The sequence below is a fragment of the Cervus elaphus genome, chromosome 3 (genome assembly GCF_910594005.1).
Source record: "Cervus elaphus chromosome 3, mCerEla1.1, whole genome shotgun sequence".
Taxonomy (NCBI): domain Eukaryota; kingdom Metazoa; phylum Chordata; class Mammalia; order Artiodactyla; family Cervidae; genus Cervus; species Cervus elaphus.
Window position 1 is genome coordinate 33698777 of NC_057817.1, and position 18541 is coordinate 33717317.

The window sequence follows — 18541 nt, forward strand, 5'->3', positions numbered from 1 at the left end:
CCCAACTCCTCAGCAGTCACCGCAAGGGTTGGCAGCATCTGCTGGATCACAGTTTTGGGAGTCCGCATTCATACATAGAGGCCAGAAATTGCTGATGGCTATGTCATTTCTTGTTGATTAATATGTCAGGAAATATTTTTATTTCACACCAAGTACATGGTTTCTGTCGTAATTATTCAACTTTGCTATTGTAGTGCAAAAGCAGCCATAGGAAATATAAAGAAATGAACATGACTGTTCTTCAACAAAACTTTACAGAAAATACTTAGCCAGCTTTTGACTGCTGGCCTATAATAATAGATAGAATCCTCCCTAACACACATGCATCACTGAAAAATAGCCTTTTAATTTATGGTTTCTTCAAGGGAAAATAAAAATATTAATAACATCCTTAGAGGGAGTATCAAATTTTTGAGTAGTTAATTGGAGGCGCTTCCTGATTTTATTTAAGACAGATTTGGATGGAAGATCTGCTTTAATAGTAATGGTTTGCATTTGATGCTTGTTTTCTTGTTATTGCTAGGCAGTGTCATAAGCACGGATTTGCTTATGACAAAGTTACAATTTTTTTTGAATTCTCAGTCATAATGGGAGAGATGGTATGTTATGAATTTTTCCAAATGAATTCTACTCAATTATAGATCATACGGAAGTTTAATATAATTCTAAAATCAGCTTGGTTTGGAAGTTGTTTGTAAATGTTTCTGAGGCATTACTGTGTATATGAATCTTACACAGAATTTGATAAAACGCAGATTCTTACTCGCTAGCTAGGGTGCTGCCTGAGGTATCTTGCATTTGTGCCAAGTTCTCAAGTGATATTGATACTGTCCTTCTGAGTAAACATCAAGTGGGACAACAACCTATGACTATCTGAATATTTTTGAAGTGTTCTATCTCAGTAATTCTGTCATTCTAGTTACTCAAGTCTGAATACTGTGAAGTTATCCTGGGATCTTCTCTAACATATATGCCACATTCAGTCTATCCTGATGGCTGTATTTTGAAAACTGCTGGAATCTGAGCACTTTTTATCACCCTTGCTTCTCCTTTTAGTACAAACCGCTGTAATCTCCCCCTCTAGATGCAGTGGTCTTGGAGCTGGCGTCTGCTTAAAACCTCCTGGCCCATCTCACTCGGAGAAGTCAGTGTATTTACCTTGATAAGCTGTTACATGATACCTAAAGAATAGCACCAGAAGTATAACAAATGTTGTGCATGTAGGCTGAGTGGAAAGTGTTCCTTTTGTTCTTGACGTTCTACGTTTATTAAGGCAGACTGTGATTGAATTAACAGTTTAAAAGTAACTAATACTGAGTTGAAATTCCAATTTTTAACTTATTAAAACCTTTAAATTATTCTTATATATGTTAGTTTCTGGTTGGGTTATGAGTCAAAGTATGGGACCTTGCATTTCTCCTTACTTAACCTAATAGAGAAATTTCCTAGGCAATACATAACCTTTAATGTAGAAATCCACAGGTTTACATTATTTAAAAATCTAATAGAAAAATTACTTCATACACACATGGGCGACTCATAACTGATGAACTTAGTGGGTTCTTGTGCCTAGATATTCCAAAATATATTTGAATAGTTCTTTGCAATTGCTTGTCTTGCAATAATTCAAGAAAGAATTCTAAAGTGTGCATGTGTGCTCGGTTGGGTCCAGCTGTTTGTGACCCCATGGACTGTAGCCTGCCATAGAATTTTCCAGGCAGGAATACTTGTGGGTTTGCATTTTCTCCTCCAGGGATCTTCCCAACCCAGGGATCAAACTGGAGTCTCCTGAGTCTCTTGCATTGCAGTCGGATTCTTTTACCACTGAGCCGCCTGGGAAGCCCTAGAATTCTAAGAGTTGACTTAAAAAATAATTTTACCTCATAAGTTTGTTCCCCTTAACTAACAAATTAATTTTCTTTACTGTTTCTCATTTTGTCTCTTATAATCACCATTTTCCTAGTTCTCTAGGTCAAAGTAATCTTTTACTCTCTCCCTGTATTTTTGTAGGTACCAAATGTTGGAAATACGTCAGCTCTTTAACCTCTTGCTTCTCTGTTCATTTCACAGCCAGTTACTCTAACTATGCAAGCTTCCCTGCTTCTGATCTCTCCCTCTATAATCCATTCTGTGTTTTGCAGATCGTTCTTTTAGAAGATTCGTGTATATTGCTTACATCATGTCAATCTTCAGAGGAATCTATAAGATTGAATCTAAACCTCTAAGTCACTAGAGATCCATCTGTAATCTAGCTCAGCTTGATTTATATTGCTCTTGTTACCTTCACTGTAATCTTTCAAATGAACTTCTTGGCTTACATGCCCATCCCTCCTCAGTGTATACACACGGTTACACTTTTATCACTTACTCTTAGTTGTCAGATTGGCCCACCTATAAGCCATTTTATTCGTTCATTCTGTGTTGCCGCTTAAATGTGTTTAAGCTTCTTAAAATACATAACCTATCAACTTCAATAAAAACTCCAGTCCAAACTGATCTCTTTTTCTCTAAGCTCCAGTTTTATTCATGTCTGTACCACAAAATTTATCATGAGTCTTTGTTACTTAATACATGTATAAGGCTTCTCCTTTCAGAAAGACTGTGCTTGGTGGCAGGGAGTATAAAAGTATACTGGATTATCCAGAAAATTTACTGACTTGATTCATATTTTATTCTTTTATGTGTAAAATAATTTCTTAGAGTCTGGGATTTAAATGAATTAATTATGTATATTATGTGTACAAGGCAAACATAAAAATTCTCTGTTATCATTCATCCTGTAGGAAATCCTTTTTCAAGGAGAAATGAAGAAGAAAACTATATATACCCTAAATGTGGGCGATCAGGACTATGAAGATATGCAAGGTAACTTAATTTTTATAAAGCTTTGTGTTGAAAGCAAAACTTCGTGTTTCCAAACTGTTAGTACATACTTTTTGTTTACAAATTTTCGTTGTTCTTAAACTCTGAAATAGCTGCCTAAATAAGAAGTGCACACTTTTTTTTTTTGGCTCTTCTCATGTCTTGTTTGCAATCAATCATGGTTTTTACTTCATTGAACTCTTTTTATTCTTAAATTTTTGCTCCCTGCTGATTTCAGAATGACTTTTTTTGGTCATTCATTTGTTTTTATCATTGTTGTCATCTTCTTTTTTTTTCCATTCCCTTTCTTCTTTCTGGGAAAAAAAAAAATCTTAAGAGTTCCTTTAGTGAAAGTCTATTGGTGGTAAATGCTTCAGTGTTTTTAAATTTTATCCTCTTCTAAGCTTTTCAAAGAATGATGATACAATTCTGGATTGATAATTACTTATTTTGTCTCTTAGCACTCTGAAGTTTGATTTTTTGGTTTTTCTTTCCCCCCTTTGGGCTATTTTCTAGTTTTTGTTACTAGCTGTCAAGAAATGTCCCTTCAAGTTAATTGTCATTCCCTTGTAGATGATCTGTCTTTTTCCTCTTTTTGGTTTTAAGATACTGTTTACATCTTTGATGTTGTACAGTTTGGCAACATTGTTTCTAAACATGGATTATTTTCTTTTCTCCTATTTAGTATACCTTGTGTGCCTTTTATCTGTTGGATTGTATTTTTTGTTTATCATTCTCAGCCATTACTACTTTAACTATTGCCTGCCCTTTACTCTCTTCTTCTGAACCTCAGTTAATGTGTTAGACTTTGTTCTGACCTCATTTTCCAACCTTCTTTCACAGATTACATCTCCTTTTCTGTCTCTTACAGTCTGGGTAGTTTCTTCAGTTCTTCTAGTTCACAGATATTTTTTTCTTCTGGGTCTAATCTACTGTTTAGCAAACTCTAAGAGATAGCAAAGGACAGGGAAACCTGATGTGCTGCAGTCCATGGGGTCGCAAAGAGGCAGACACAACTTGGCAACTAAACAACAATAGTGTAGTCTTTGAAAGTTCTAATGTTTGAAGCCAGTGGATATCTAAATAAATTTATAATGAATATAGTATGTAAAATATAAAAATAAATCTCAAGTCAGCTTATTTTCTTTGGCTTGGTGATGTTTGATTATGAGGTGTGGAATCCTGAGGGCCTAAATTAGGGATGTTATCATTCAGAGGATTTATATGTATTTGTTTTTTTCTGAACCCATGCTGGAACCACTTTATAAAACCCCATTTGAGGGTCTTGGCTTAAAAGGGGAATCTCCCAGGGTCAGTTTCCCTACCTGGGTTGGCCCTAAAGGTTAGTCTCTAGATCTAAACACTAGTATGAACATGTGTTCTCAGGGTGATCTCAGCTTTTCCATTTGCTTGGCATATACTGGTCACATTTCAGCTGACTGTTTCTTTATTTTTGTTTTATTTTATGTCATATCTTGGAGTTTCTTTCACTTTTGAGCAAGCACTGCTTACTTCCTGTGTGTTGGTTACATTGCTGGTAGGTGTTTTAAATGAGTTAAAAACCCTAAGGAGTATAATTTTTGGCATTATCTATTCAGATTACAGATGTACAGACACATTGGTCTAGAATTCCATTTTTAAGAACTTATCTTACTGATAATACTATTAAAAGTGAGAAACAAGTTTTTCATTGTTTGAAAACAAGTGGTTGTCCCATCTTTAGATTGAAACAACAACAACAAAAAACTCAAACTGGTGTGTATAGTATTCTAGCATTTGTCTGAAGAAGGAGGTTTAAAAGAATATGTATTAGGATTTGCTTGTCTGTACATTCCATTATGTCTTTGGAAGAACACAGAACAAGCTTAACAGTTGTTACTTGTTGCACTGGGTAGAACTGAATACATAGAGGTGGATTTGCTTGGGAGATTTGTTACTATAACCTTTTTAAAATTTTTAAATATTTGAACTGTATGATTATTGTTTTAAAATTAAATTCATGAAAAATTCTTTTCACTCCTCCTTAAATTTAAATTAGTAAACATTGGAGGTTTTGTGCTCAAGGAGTTTGTTTCTTAAAGTGCATCTAAGATCTAATTGCTTTGTAGAAGGAGGGCCCTCTAGAGTAATGAAGTCCATCATACTACCAGAAACATAAGTCATTTGATCTGGAGAAATTGAAAGCATATGTGACTGCTTTACTTTATAGGTGAAGAAAACAAAGATAATACTGCTGCCACTAGTGTGCTGTACAGTGAAGCTGATAGATGTCCAATATGTCTCAGTTGCCTGTTAGAGAAGGAAATTGGTTTTCCAGAAAGCTGTAATCATGTCTTCTGCTTGACCTGTATTCTTAAATGGGCAGAGGTGAGTCTAAGTATTAAATATTATTGTATTTTAATTCCCTAGCATGATTTCATTCTACCTAAAGACTGCCTTTCATAAATTATTTCACAGTAATGTGTTTTTTTCCACTTAGGACGAATGTCTCTGTATTGCTCCAATTTTGTTGACTATTCTCTTCTAAACTTTATATATTCAGCTTTTTGTGCTTTTGTAATACAAAATTATAAATGCATACCTAAAAAAATTATTGGAAAATAGATTAGGTATTTTTTTCTGGTAGAAACACAGTAATTCATCTTCAGTGTACTTGACCCTCTTGTGATTATATCTGCTTACTACTAATAATGCTTTCTCTCTGCTTTGTGTTTTATATTTTTCAGAGAATTTTTATATAGATTGTTAAATTTCTTCCCTATATCAGCCTTGTGGGATAACCAGAACAGATGTAGCAGTGTCTTTACATTTTACAGATGAGGAAACTTGGATTCTGTGTTCTATAACTTGGCCAAGGTCTCATAGCTTAAGAGGCAGAAATAAATTTATAACTGCATTTTCTAATTCCCGTATTATGAACTATTTTCAAAGTTAGAGATATATTGAGGTCTTCATAGATAGTAAATGATTGAGAAATAGAAAAATTTGAGACTTTTAATGTATTATGTTGATACAGTTTGTGCCAAGTAGATCATACTACTGTACAGTGAGTATTCATTATGAGCCCTGTTGTTGTGAATTGTGAAATGAAAACTTGTCACACAGATCATGTTATATTTTTTGAGTTAGTAATTTGTCAGTGTGTAAAAGTTAGTAAAGGAAATAAATCTTAAAAATATTTTTAGTATTAGCTGCATTCAAATTGTTTGTTGTCCTTAAGCACATTAGAATTAATTGCCTTTTGCATAATTGGGGTTTTCACAGTTCTGTGGCTTACCTATATTTCATTAATAGTGTGGAAAAGGGAACATAACTGTACTGACTATGGCCAAGTTCTGGGAGGAGGAAAAAAAGATTTGTTATACCATTTGAATTCATAATAGCATACTTGAAACAGTTCTAATTAGATAAAAGTCTAAACTGGTCTTTGGCGAGAAAGGACTCAGGATAGGTGAAAATGTATTTCGGGACAAAATCTTTTGAGTTTAATTATTTAGTATAATTCTGAACACTCCTGTGTGTTTGCAGGAGTGTTTACTAATGAAATGAGAATGCGTATTTTTCTCTGCCACCCAACTAATGATTTCATCTGTGTTAAATTTAGTGCACCATGGTTTGCTCTGTGATTAGATATCTTAAAAATAGAAGCATTTTTTGCTTCCAGTAGAGAAACAGTTACTAGATGGGCAGAAGTCTTCAATTTGATGCTTTTTGTAAGATTGTATGCAGTGACCACATAATAGGTTCAGCAACCGTGATTTGAGTGTGTGTTTTTCTCTGGAGATGAGAATATATAAAATAGACTTGATTCACCTCCTTCATTACACTACATGTATTTTTGATACAACCATTAGCTTTATCATGGTGTGCAAGTTCAGGTTTCTCTAGAGTGTGAATCTTAAAGTGGTACTACGAGGTACATATTCAACTCTACTAGATAGTGCTAAACTTGTCTTTTTTAACTCTTGCTGAATATTTTTAGGTTGAAAATACTTGATTACATACATAATGTTGCAATCAGCACTTTTCTCTCATGTAATGTCTTTCTTGTTTTGTGTTACTTTTTTTCTTTAAAAAGAAAATACTTACCTGCTGTATTACCATTAATTGTGTTAGAGAGTGGGGGAATTGGGATATTGTTTAAACAAAAGTAGTTAACTTTGGAAGTAGAGAATAAACAGAGTATTTTGAATTATTTCATTGTCCATAATGGGAATAGCATACATCAGTTAAATAAGCCATTTAAGTTGAGCAGTAACAAGAGCACAGTCTTCTAATAAAATGTTCATTATAAATAATAAATGAATATTGGTTAACAAAATCACTTAGGATTTGAACTAAATTTTCAGTTTGAATTTTTTATTGGTATGATAAAAAATTAGATATGTTTGAGGTATGTAAGCGCTTTGACAAATAGAAACGTTTCATATTCACTGCTGTAGTTATTCATGACCATTAGTTATTAAGATCTCTCTTCTCATTTTCCTCAGCCTCCTTCTGTTCTTAAAAGAGAGGCATGTAGTTTACTTTGGATTTCAGTTTTAGCAATAAGTGTCCATATTCAGTCTCTGTTACTGGCCAGGCTTGTGCTAATAAGGCTTTAATGTATATTCTTTCATTTAAATTACTGTGTTAATGGTTATTTGTTATTCAGGGCAAGGATCCTGAACTCTTAATTTGTTTCTAAATACTTCAAGAGATAGCCTAAAATAAAAATACTTTTTAAAAATTGACCCATAGTTTTAAATTTTATTAATGTTCACTTCTAGTAGGAAGTTAGAAATCAAAAGTGAGATTTACAGTGATTGGAAATCTACATAATAAGAAAAAAGTACAAAATGTATTCAGGGTCATCTTCCTAGTCTTCTCTTTCAGAAGTTCTGCTGAAGTATCTGAGATTTGTACTCAAGATTCACTAAAATATGATTTGGAATAGTTATCAAGAACCAAGAAGAACTCATTTATTTACTGTCACCATAATATTTTAGGCATTGAAGCAATTCTCTGTAAGAGACAAGTAAAGTACATAATAGTCTAGTATATTTATTTTGGACACACTCCTGGAATTTCTCGTGTTCTTAAAATACCTATATCCAAAGTCACTATTAGTTTGAATTTCTTTAAGCACTAAAATTTTGATTCTGTGTTTATTTAAAACAAAAGCTGTATGAGGATTTTAAAGTGAGTAAGTAACTGAATTTAGTTGCTGGATATTTCATAGCATTTACTTTACCTAGGGCAGAAAGATTCATGGAAATGATGATCTTCATGGCCCAGAGCCTAATGGCTTCCCATTAGGGACACTAGGATAAATTGAAATTAAACATGTCTACGTTACTCTATGTTTAATTTCAAGGATCTCAAGAGATGGTAAACCTGTTGGTTTATAAAATAAAAATGATGATTTTGAAATAGAATATTAAATCTAAACAAAGACATAGTAATTGGCACTTTAAGAAAGTTGAAATTCTTGCTATTTTAAAGCATCAATATTAGAACTGAGAATCTGGGACTAAAGGAGACCTTTGACCTGATGAAATATGTATAGAACTAATACATTAAACTTTATCAGCTACTTAGAAAGTTAAGTATTTTTACTGTGAGCAAAAATGCAGTCTAAACATATTGAGGACATTTAGTTTACACATAAGTTTAATCTTGATTGTCTCAGTTTGCACATTTTAAAGTAGATAATTAGAAAGGTGAAGGCTAGAGTAGTTTGACACATGGTTATAGTATTCACAGCCAATCATAATTATGATCCTCAATAGACACTAGGGTAAGCTACACACACTCACATATACATGTTAAGAAAATAAGATGTATGGTTTGACAGGTTGTCAAGAAGTGGTTAAAATTTTGACCCTTAAAAGGTTTAAGTTTGAGGACTTGGAAACATTTCATGTTTGAAGTGTTTAAGGTGTTTTTTTTTTTTTAAACTCTATTTAAAGGAATATGCAATATGTCTGATTAGGAGGTTCTTGTTATCCACTGGGGTTCTTTTCACTTTTAAGTAATGTAAATATTCCCTGTATTTTTAAAGTAACTTTTAAATGTGATTACCTTTCCTACTATAAACAAATTATCCTCCCTCAACTTGCTGACAGCTTCAGTTTGAGAAAGTAAGGTTAATGAAATAAAAATTTGACAATTGGCAAGGGTATGTTTTCTCTCATGAGACTAGAAATGAAGAGTCTTACTGTGGTGATATATGGTTCTTGAAGAAGTCAGACAACAGTGTTCAATGCAGACAGGTGAGGAGTATATTTTTGAATTAATAATACCAAAAAAATCAAAATATGACTAGTTGACTTATATCTTGACTCCTGATGTGTTTTATACAGATGTTCCGTTAAGCAGTGGGTAGAAAAATTTATGTATCATTCTAATGATTAGACTATTGTTCGGTAACATAATTCAGCAAAGTTTTATTGCCTGGATTTTCCCAACAGTTTTTGCTAAAATTTAATCTTTCTTTACTCCTGAACTAAACCAAATCTGTTATATAGTTCTCAGTGAACAGTAATTTAAACATATCTGTGGAGCACTACCATTAGTCCTTATCTTTATAAAGCATTGTTAAATACATTAATTCATTTGATTATTGCAACTTATGCAGTAGGTGATTCAGGGCTGTCTATCTTCATCCTTAAAGTAGATTAGAGGGGTTGCTAGTTCTGACATCTCCAGAACTTGAATTTGTGACTGATTATTCCAAATTCTCAGTTGTTCTCACTCTGTAGGTTAATTCTTTGGTATAACCTTTGATAGAAAAAGAATATGTTTATATTGTGAATGCTCATTATCTAAAGCATATATATATATATAATAGATTTTCATTATCGGTTGGATGTATATTTCTTTATAGTCTTAATTTTAAATGTCAGAATTTGTAAAATGATTTATATAGATAGTTTATGGGATTTTCTCTTTCCATGCTAGAAAAAGAAAGTCTTAACTATTAAATGTTAAAATAAAAGAAAAAAAGATTAAAAGTAATTCTATCCAACTGTTGTAATACATCTTTAAGAAAATGAAAAAGTTTCTTTTGAGTAGTTAAACTGTTTTCTTGCTGTTAATTTTATCACTGACAGCCATTTGTCTTGTAGGGATACATTCCTGAAAGTGGGTTATAAAGAACCATAGTTTCATTAATATGCATTGACAAGGACTGTCTTGAAAGAACTGGTTAAATGTGATAGCGTATATGTAGGCTGACTACAAGTGAGCATTTTCATTAGGGGTCCAGACTACGTATCTTGGGACCATCAAGGCGAAAGGATAGGTCCTGGTGAATGACTTTGAAAATAAGCATCAACCTGTGATAGTGTAATTCCTAAATCACTTTTGTTGATTTTGAACTGGAGTTTTATATAATGTGCTCTATTTATCAGTAAGAGAGATTGATGTTTTAGAGATTCCCATGGACAGACAAACCTACCTAAAGCATAGGAACTGAGATTTAGTCTTTAAGCACTTACCTTTAACACTTGCTTCTCTCTCTCTAGGAGGGGCTATCGGTAGGCAGCCTTTGTGATTGAGGATAGAGCAGCAGCAGGAAGCAAGAAATATTAGAAATCAAGAATCCTGAATTCCCAAATAAGGAAGGTTTCCTGTTCTTACATTTAAATATGGGTTTGTCTGAGCTGGGAATTTACAACGCTTCAGAATACTAGGGTATGTTTTACTGAAATCATTAGGAAGATTATTTTTTTCTATTGAAATTGCTTCCTTAACTGATAAAACTTTACTAGAGAGCATTCACAGTAAAATGTATGCTCTGTTCTTTTAATACACGTTACATTGTAAAGTAGTGATCAAATTCTGTTCATTTTCTAGCTGTATCACAAAGTTGAATTATATTCTATTAGTTTGCTGTGAAACTAATTAAATTAGACACTTAAAAATTGCTAAAAGTCATTGTCAGTTAAAATAGGTGAAAGAGCACATATATATATATATACACACACATATATATATATATATATAAGGACTCAAAATGGTGAATAACCAAAGTGTATTTATTTTTGTTGTAAAATTTGGGATAATTTTCTTCAGAACTAAAAATACATTTTAAAGCAGAATTAAGTGTATTTTAAAATTCCATTAGTTTAAAATGTGAATTTTTAAAACGACACAACTTAAAAACTAAATTAGTTATTTTAGTGACACAAACTCAAGATTAGAATATCTTTGAGATTTTCTGAATGGATATCTGCTGGATTATGAGGATGAAGAATCCTCAGGAATGCTTTAAAGTTAGGCCAATGCAAACCATTATTTAAAACCTTTTTTTCCCTGTTAAAGCTATTTGATCATCATAGGTATATAATTTTATGCTTTAGTGTCTATTAATGATGGTGTTTTTGAGCTTTAGCATATGCTAGTATAAGGTACTCTTATACTTTTCTTAGAGTTTACATTGAAGGAAAAATTAAAGATCCACTTAATTTTAAAAAATCTGTTTCAGTTTTTTTTTCATTTAATTCTTCTTTAATCACTATTTACTGAAGTATGCTGTGAAGACTTAACTCAGGATAACTGAATTTTCTGTTTCCCCTTTGAAGCGCTTTGCTAAACTGCTTTAAGGTCAGAAATAGATGTCATGATTTCTCAGTAGCCATAGCAAAAGATATTTTGTCTATTTTAGATAGCTTATTTTCTCTTTTTTTTTTTTTTTTTTAAATCTGGGGAGGATAACCTGTTTTTAAGAAATTTTTCTAAAAAAAAAAAAAAAAATTTTCTAATGGCTAAGCCTGAGCCAAAGAAAATCTATTAATTTATTTTCTAATGTTAACTAGATTATCTTTAGGAAATAAAAGTATAAACAGATTATCTTATTATATAGCAGTAGTTTTTCAACTACTACTTTTGTATTTCTGTTTTTTTTCTTTTTGTTTTTTAAATAGTGAAACCCTTTCTTCACATGAAACCTTACACATATCCATGACAATTATGCTATGGAAAAAAACAAAACCAAAATCTTTCTCAGAATTCTTTATTATCTGTAAGAGATCAAAATGGAATGACTCAGGTTAGAACTCTGATACTTTGAACATGGTAAAGGAAAGAGTGCCATTTAACTGATGTCAACAGAGGAAATTTAATAAAGAAAATGAGATTGCATAATTTCAGGGTTTTAGAAAGGCTTGGTGTATCTGACATATATCTGATATTTAAATTCCTTTAACACAGTGACTTTTTGGATTGTAGTGTTAGTTTATATCGAAATAGGTATAAAAATAGTTTAATGTCCATATATGTCATGAACTTTGAAAAGTCCAATTAAAACATCATTAACAATTCGTGTCTCTTACATGTATATGTACATCATATTGTGAGTTTTCATTAGTGAACCAAGCTTTTTTACTATTAGTGCTATAAAGCCAGTTGACGTTCGGAAGACTTTACATAATACTTAGTGTATGCCATTAATTCCTGCAGAAACCTCAGAGATTATTATTATCCCTATTTTCACAAAAGAGACGTAGAAAGGCTATGTAATTTGCTTAACATTAAACATGAGGAAATGGCAGCCCACTCCAGTATTCTTGCCTGGAAAAATCCTATGGACAGAGAAGTCTGTCGGGCTACAGTCCGTGGGGTCACAAAGAATCGGATGTGACTGAGCTCCTAAGCACACGCATGCGTAGACAGGGCAGAATATGAAAATAGTAAATCCAGAGCCCTTACACATCTATTTTAATAGTTTTTTTTTTAAATGAAGGAAACAAAATTTATTATTATTTTATGTATTTAATGAATACTTATCTAAATTTACCTTTAAAATAGAAAATGCATTTTGAAACTTCAGTAAAAGTAAGTACTTGAAGGTTTCCATGTTAGAGTATTCTTTTGAGTTATAAATGTGTTAATACAGCTTCTAGGCTAAGGCATTTTATGCAGTAAATTCTAATATAAACAACAGTCACATAGTTATGATGCTGAGTTCTTTGAACTAGAATTGCTATTTGCAATGCATTATTTAAAAGGTATGGACAGCTTTGTTGCTCCTTGTAGTAAAGTTTTTTAAGGTCAAATTTTTCTGAGGGGAAAGTAATAGCATCCTAAATCCATGGTACTTGGAAGTAAGCTGAGGTGGGTTCTACAAATCTGAACCGATTTAATATAGTAAGGAAGGTCACATTTCCTAATTCAGATACAGTGTAAAGCATTTGATCAAGGCCTCCCTACTTAGGAAAAGAAAAATCACTTTTTAGCAGGGTAGTAAAAAGTAATTCAGTTTGTTTTAGCTGCTCCCAAAGTAACTCACAAGCTTTTGTGAAAATGTATTATATGATCAAGGGCCACACACATTCTGTTCTGCTTGCACTTGGTTTATCTTGGTTTGTGCCAAAGTCCAGAAAAGCAAAAATCACATTTTTCTACCTGGGAATATAGGATTATTTATCAAAACCTGATTACTGTCTTTTCTTTTAGACTATTACTATTAAGTTGTTAGAATCCTGATTTACTTTTATAACCATAGGTATTAAAATATCACCTTTTAGTATGGTCTTCATAGACTGCAGAGTGTTCCCTTTTACCCTAGTAGATGACATACTTTAATCTTAAAATATTTAAATAATATAAACCTTTCCCTATACAAACATTTAATAATACTACCAGAGAAACTGTTAATTAAGAGTTGATGCATATTAATTTTGAAAGTACAGGAAGTAATACTTGTGTCAAAATAAAGATTTAGAATTACAGAGTGGGCAGAGGACAGTTTTTCTTAATCTGTAAAGAAAGCCTAATGCAGTTTGTAAAAGAACAGCAAACTAATAAAAAAGAGTTAGGCAAAAGGCATGAATAGACGGTTTAAAGAAGAATATCTTTTAAGAGCCCTTAAGTATGAAAATATTTTCAACTTATATAAAAGGAGATATAAATCGAAACTGTTATGACATACATATTAAGAATGGGGCAGCTGTGAAATAGTAATATGAGCCAATCTAAGATCGGTAGATAGGTAATAAAGAGAAATACAACATTAGGTTCAGCATCTGAATTTTATATTTAAAAGATAACACGTGTTATGTATAAACGTTGATACATGTAAGAAACTACTTCTGGAAAGGGTACCTATGTGACTGAGGGAGGAGTGGAGAAATCTTTCCTTTTCTTCATATCTACTTTTTTTTTCCTTTTAAATTGCTGGTGCAGCTGCTTTTTCAAGATTCATTTGGGGGGAAATATTGTCATAGAATATTAAAATCTGTGAGGGACCTGTCCAAGCCATTCCTTCTACAGCTTATTTAGAACTTCTCAAGTGCTTTGGATCACAGAACTAATGATTTCAGCCCAGATTCCTTTCATTGTAGCTGTAGTTCTCAACTGGGCAGCAGGTCTTAATAGGTATTATCTTGATAACAGTGATCTTTGTCTTGTTCATTGTATTCCACTTATTTAGCATACAATAGATGCTCAGTAAATGTTTGAAATTTTTAAAATTATGGTATTTATTTGTGACATGACACAGATGGAAAGTGTTTCATCTTTATCTTTGAAAGAAGAAAAAATTGTTTTTCTGTTGTTTCCTATTCCAGTGAAAAACTTACCATAAATGTTATAGTTTAATTTTGACCTATTTTAAAGAGACATTTGTAAAGTTATAATTTGTTAATGATTTTTCAGACACTGCCTTCATGTCCTATTGACCGGAAACCTTTTCAGGCGGTGTTTAAATTCAGTGTATCAGAAGGTTGTGTTAAGGTAAGGCTTAGAGTTTATTTTGCAGAATGAACTGTGTAAATTTAATTGAGATGATTTTGCTTTAATAGATATTTGAATGTATTTGTGAATTAACTAAGTTTAATGTGTTTAATCTCCATTAAAAAAATGAACAGGATATTAGATTCAGAGACAACCCCCCACAAACCCCCACAAAAATGTCCAAAGTACCCGGAAATTATGTTTTCATGAAAAGCATATAATGTTGAGAAGATTAAACAAGTAAAATTAAATATAAAATGGTGTCTTTGTTCTTAAGTGCTGGTACTTGAAGGAAATGGTTTAATTGGAGAAAAATAGGGGAGTTTATTAAAATCTTGAGAAGGATGAGAAAGACTTCTCACAGTTTTACAGTTGTTATGGGCAGCTAACTTTTCTTTTGTTAAATAGTTTTATTGTAATGCTTAATCCTGATCACAGTCTTGAGATGCACACATCACACTGATGTTCTTTGATTATGAACCATGATATGATTTGTATTCACATTTATTTTTGGCTTACCAAAAAAAGAAGAAAGAAATAGAAATAATATTCCTAAATTGATGAATAAAAAGTGAAGAGAGTAAGTAGTAAGTAAAGTGAAATGTGTGGGAAAGAGATTTCTTGACATTATTGCTGATAAATCAGGAATGGTATTGTAAAAATGAAAATATATGATATGTATAAATGATGCCATTATGGGAAAGACAAACTTCCCAAGTAGCAGCAAGACTGGTTGCTATCTTTGTGAGTAGAAAGGGGTATGTAAGCAATGTAAAACTATTTAAACATTAAATATTCCTATTGTAGGTGTTTATAATTTGTTTTGATTATTTTCTCCAGATGAGTCTCAGTGACATAAGGTACAAATGAGACTGCAATTCAAATAAAATGACATATGTAAAAGATCATCATGTTTTAACTGTGTAACTCTGGACATTATGCAGATTAGTATATATTTTCAACAAAAGATAAAACATTATATATATATGTGATATTATAATTAAAATTATAAAGCATAATTTCTCTGAAAGATGTGTTCTCTGTTTTTCTAGACTATGTGCGTGTGTGTGCGTGTATATGTGTGTGTGTGTGTGTGTGTATATATATAAAATGTTGCATGAATTGGCCTCCAAAGATACTCGGTAAAATTTTGTTCTGTTGCTTGGAATAAAATGTGTGTTTTCTTTAATAGGAGTTGAATGTTACTTAAAAGTTTGGGATAGTGCTAATTTTGTTAAACTTAAAATGTATTTTTTATCGTATGTGCTATTATCTATATACTCTTAATATCCTTCTTTGCCCTTTTACTTCTTTTGAATCTTTCTTATCCTTTTCCCTTTACAATTAAACTCGAATGAGACATGCATAGTTGCTTATATTTTCAATCAATTGTTGGACATCTCTATCTAGAATACCAAAGGAATCTAAACATTAACAAAGCCCAAACTCATCTCATTCCCAACCCCTCTGCCAACCTCAGTTTATGGTACTGTAATCCCAGTCATCCAGATCAAAAGCCTCTGGAAGTTTTCCATTTTTTTCTCTTTTCATTATTTTTGCTTCTTCTTTCTGCACAATGTCTTAAATTCATTCCGTTTCATTACCTCTTTGTAGACCTCAGGCTGTCTGTCATCTAGACCTGTTCTGCCAGTAGAAATATACTATCAATACAAACCACTCTATAAACATTTTAGTAGCCACATTAAAAGAACAAAAAGAAACAGTTAAAATGAATTTTTATATTTTGTTTCATCTAACAATATATTATTTCAACATGTAGTATTTTAGAATTGTTACTGAAGGATTTTATCTCCTGTTGTTTTCGTTGAAATCTAGTATATATTTTACACTTACATCTCATTTTAAACCAGCCACATTTTCACATGCTTAATAGTATATGTCTGGAGAGGGCAATGGCACCCCACTCCAGTACTCTTGCCTGGAAAATCCCATGGATGGAGGAGCCTGGTGGGCTGCAGTCCATGGGGTTGCTAAGAGTCGGACACGACTGAGCAACTTCACTTTCACTTTTCACTTTCATGCATTGGAGAAGGAAATGGCAACCCACTCCAGTGTTCTTGCCTGGAGAATCCCAAGGATGGGGGAGCCTGGTGGGCTGCCGTCTATGGGGTCGCACAGAGTCGGACACGACTGAAGCGACTTAGCAGCAGTAACTATTGTCTCATACAGTATAGTTCTACACTGTTACAAGAGCTTCCTTCTAGTTTCCTGGCTTTTATAGTTTGTCTTTAACTGGTTCATTCTCCATATCACTGTCAAAAAAAGCAAATTTGATCCTTTCATTTACTTACTTGTAAACTTTCATTTATTTTCAGATTTCTGCAGAATTATTTTCTTTTTCAAAGCCTTTACCGTCTGGTCCTAATATATTACATCAGTTTCATATCATGCTAACTTTTTCTTCTACATCCGTGTTGATGTCTCTGCACTCTTTTTATAACTGTGTTCCTTCCATTTAGAATATCTTTTTTCCTTAGACAAATTCCTGTTCCTTCTTTAAGACCAACTCATAAATTATCTACTCATGAAAAGTCTTCTCTGGTACCTTCAGATAAAGTCAGTTCTCTCTCTCTCTCTCTCTCTATATATATATATATATATATAAAAGATCTGTGTTTATATTTCTGTTATGAGCACACACATAACTCACTTGCATGCCTCTCTCTTACTGTTTTGTTTCCCCAGAGCTTAGCACAAATACTCAGTTTATAGTTTAGCATACTTGAACTACCAAACATATGTATTTGGGCTACACTTTCATTTAGACAGTATGCTTCTTTAATTTTTTGTTCTTTCAAGGGAAATGCATAGGCTATTTGTGATCCCATATTATCACTCTAAATAGATGATTTTGCTTTTCTCACAGGTTCAAGTAAAAAGACAGTTGAAAGGAACAAATGACAAGAAAAATGAAAGCTCTTTTAAGAAACAGCTATCCTGTCAGGAAAATTCTAAAAGCTGTATGAGGTTAGTGATGAGCATCAGAAATGGAATCCAATTGTGTGGAATCAGAAGTTAGCAAATAAGAAAAAAGAGAATACTTAAAAAAGAAAATGATGTGAAATTTCAATGTACATAATTCTTGTAAAGCATTCCCTTGATAATTTTAGGACAGACCAGATGAAATCTGAGAATATAATTTATTTGACCTTTGTCTTTGATGAATTAGTTTTTTATTTTAGTTTTTTTCCTAGTTTGTTATAGATTGATACTTTTATAAGATAAATTTACAGCCATGTTAAAAAAACAAAACAAAACACAAGCCATTATGGATGAACATTGGTGCACAGCCCATATTTTGAGTAATTGCTCTAGTATTTATGGACAGAAAATAGAAAGTAACTAATGATACAGTGTGGCATTCTTCATGAGACTGTTGTAATTGAAACTATTATTTTTCTCCTTTTGCTTCTTTATGTTGTAGCAAACACTTGCTACTACTGTAACAAATGTTTATGTTTGAAAAAATTTTTAAACATGTTTGGATTTTTTAGCTACTATTGTTAAAACATAATTGCCTAGAAATACTTAGAACTCAAGTTTAACAGGTATTAAGGTAATTTTTAATTGAATTAGTAGTGTACTGGAGATTTATTACTGAAAATAGCTTGTTGTAGTACTTATAAAATTTAACCCCTTTTTGATCTGAATTATATGTAGAGCTGCCACAAAGTTGTATTAAGTCAGTATATTGTCAACTTCACAGTTAAACCTGTGGCTCATTAGTACATTTCATCAGAATACGAATACCGTGAGAGAGTAGATGTGTTACTAAAAACATTGACAGGACTCCTTGAGATTTACTGAATAATGCCACTTGTAACTCTGTAGCTCTCTAGATCTTAACTTTTGGGAAGTTATAGACTTCTTTAGTAATCTGAAGAAAACTGTAGAGAACTTCTTCCTGAAAAGATACATCATAAAATATACTTACAGACAA

The 18541-nt window shown here is 32.3% G+C and overlaps 1 protein-coding gene across 3 annotated transcripts in view; it reads left to right on the top strand.

Moving 5' to 3' along the window:
* The window catches only part of SCAF11 (SR-related CTD associated factor 11), an 89444-nt gene that overhangs the window by 33772 nt on the left and 37131 nt on the right, over positions 1-18541 (top strand). For 2 of the 3 annotated variants that reach the window (XM_043886328.1, XM_043886337.1), the window contains exons 3-6: positions 2784-2865; positions 5072-5229; positions 14503-14580; positions 17468-17568. In XM_043886328.1, the coding sequence (XP_043742263.1) occupies positions 2805-2865; positions 5072-5229; positions 14503-14580; positions 17468-17568 (398 nt within the window). In that variant the 5' untranslated portion in view covers positions 2784-2804. Of the gene's footprint in view, positions 1-2783; positions 2866-5071; positions 5230-10370; positions 10540-14502; positions 14581-17467; positions 17569-18541 lie in introns of those variants that run through there. The other variant, XM_043886347.1, reaches the window with a different exon arrangement.